The 2,712-nt window shown below is 44.6% G+C and overlaps 1 protein-coding gene across 1 annotated transcript in view; it reads right to left on the bottom strand.

The window, feature by feature from the left end:
- Positions 1-2,712, bottom strand: part of LOC103763248 (schwannomin-interacting protein 1) — a 9,837-nt gene that overhangs the window by 5,479 nt on the left and 1,646 nt on the right. The window contains exon 2 of the mRNA XM_008929990.3: positions 315-433. Coding sequence (XP_008928238.2) covers positions 315-433 — 119 coding nt within the window. The remainder of the gene's footprint in view (positions 1-314; positions 434-2,712) is intronic.

Raw genomic sequence — 2,712 nt, 5'->3', positions numbered from 1 at the left:
CTGGGCAACATGTTCCAAATTATAAAAAAATCTGAAGGAAACCTAACTCAGGTAACTTGATCTTATTTGCTTTACCCCCTGAGCATCCAAACATCTTTCTGTACAGTTTTAAATCAGTATTTTAGCATATTGTTCACAACTGCTTACATAACACACGACCGCCTTTGGGGCCCAAGATGTTGCTCGAAACCAAGGAAAATCCAGGGGTATGGTTGAAAGCAAAAACTGAGGGAAGGTTTTGGGGTGTCCCACTGGAGGCATCTCCCCTTTTCCAGGCTCCAGGGAGGTTTTGGGCTGCAGGGTCTGTGCCTTACCGGGATGACAGGCTGGGCTTGCCGCTCTTGCTGCAGCTGGTGTAGAGTCCCGGGCCATCGTCGAAGAAACTGCCCAGGGCCAACTTCTGCCTGATGGACTCCCGCTCATTCTTCTGGGCCTGGGAGGGAGGGGAGACAAGGAAGGATGAAGTTGCTGTTCAGGGAGGGCACAGGAGGGAGGGTTGTCCCCCCAGCCCCACCAGCACACTGGCGATGCCCGGTGTTTCCCGAGCATTCCCACCACAGCCCATCTGCATCCCTCTGGCCCCAAAGGATTTGGGTTGGAAGGGACCTTAAAGATCATCCAGTTCCAGCCCTCCTGCCATGGGACATGCTGATGGAGATGTATCCATACATCCCTGATCTATACACCAACATCTGCACCTATATCCACACACCTGCACATCCAGCATCTTCCACTTCCCTGAGCGGCCTCCAAACCCACCTCCTTCTGCAATGTGTTTAAAGATGTATTTTTAACCACTGTCATCAAATGATCCACTAAATGTATTTACAAAATACATTTTAAAAATGTATTTATATATATATATATGTATATAGGTTTTTTAATAATCAACAAAGGGATTTGAAATCAATCACTGATCAATAATTACGGGGACAACTCTGTAATCAATGTGCAATAAAGGCAAACCACAGCTCTAGATTTAAAATCAGCCTCAGTCTCTCCTGGTGTCTGCCACTGACGGATTATGTGCCAACGTTGACAACAAGGCAGCAAGTTATTGATAGCAGGAACATTTTGGAGCCTTCAAACATTTCATTTTAAAATAACACTTAATACAAAACAAAAGAAAATATAGCAGGCAAGTCTGGGCTGCTTCCACCGTGTTAATTAATGTAACTGTGCTTCCCAGATTTCACCTAAGGAAAAATAAAGCAGCACCTTTTTGATACAAGGAAGTGCAAAAAGATGCAAATTACTAACTTAAAATAACTAACAGTTTAATTCCAACTCCAGAGCTGATTACATACATTATTACACTGCCCATTATACATGTCAATCCCTTACCAAAACACATACTTGGTTTATAAGCCAACTCCTTTTATTTAAAATACTTCAAATAATAAAAATAAACCCCGTGACATCGAGAGGTCTCGAGGTTTTGGTTCAGCTCCAGGTTTCTGAAGCCCCACCCAGAGCACTCAGCTGTATTTCTGCACTTGGTGTTTTCAGGTTTCAATAATCGATGCCTCAATCAGACTCAGAATTAAAAACGGCCAGCCCTGCTGGGGGAGGCAGCACAGGGAGAAAATTAAGGAAAAATGAGGGAAAATATTGTTTTAATGGGCTGAAAGCAGAGAGAGGAGGTTGGTGCCCATCCCAGGATGCCCGTGGCTGTCTCAGGGCATCAATATTTCATCGAGTCCTGGATACTCAGCCTCCCTTTTTCCAGCTCACAAGATCCTCTCCCGCATCTTCCCGTCTCTGTCTGATTTTCCTTGTGTTCCAACAGAAATCCAAGGCCCACAGCACATCTCCACCTCCTCCTGCCCAGCCTCCACACCAGCTGGGACTGCTCCCTCCCCAGCACCATCCCCACCTACTCTGTGTGCACCAAAAACTGCTCTTTTTGCACCAAAACACACAGAACCACGGGCAGAGTCACACATATTTCCTCCTCCCAGATGGGGCTGTGCCTCCAGATCTTTTTTTTTATTTTCATTTTGCTCCATCTCCCACCAGGCCCAGCTGCTCCCAGTCTGACATCTGTACATTTAATCAATGTGCAATTTGTTTTCCCCACCAGGTCATTACTGAGGATTCTAAATAACTCTGCTCCCAGGACTGAGCTGGGAATATCCCATTTTATAAGGCAGACACAGGCTAATGACCCTAAAGAAACCAAGAGTCCTATTTGTTATTATAAAATAGGGAGCAGTTACTGAGAAATAGAATATACCTGAGGGAACTGGACTTTGGGCTTTGGATAAATTACCTGACAGCTGCATTGATATCCAGAGCTGGGTATGGAAAACTATAAACTGAGAAGGGAAATGGCCTGGTTTTTAATGCCTATCAAATATACTTACTTGGTATATAAAAATAACGGATCAAATACTCCAATTTCAAAGGTAATAAGAAGGAAAACATAACCCAGTGTTATTTAAATGCGTATTTCGGCACTCAGTCAGAAAACAAACACGTATTTCTGCAAGAGGGGGCTGACAATTCAGTTCACACAATGACTTGAAACAAAAAGCTGCATTTTATTTTTAAGGCAAAACAATCTGGGGCGGATGTTTTCCTTCTTAGCCTTGACCTTCCCCTTGGGAAGGTCAGTGGCCACCTTTGTTTAAGCCCAGGAATGAAAACACAGCGTCAGGTCTGTGGCTGTGGAAGGTTTTCTGCAGCGTCCCAGGACAGGGAGAGGTTTGG

This window comes from Manacus vitellinus, unplaced genomic scaffold (genome assembly GCF_001715985.3).
Source record: "Manacus vitellinus isolate BGI_N305 unplaced genomic scaffold, ASM171598v3 scaffold_45_pilon, whole genome shotgun sequence".
In the NCBI taxonomy this organism is placed as follows: domain Eukaryota; kingdom Metazoa; phylum Chordata; class Aves; order Passeriformes; family Pipridae; genus Manacus; species Manacus vitellinus.
This window is presented reverse-complemented; position numbering and strand designations above follow the sequence as displayed.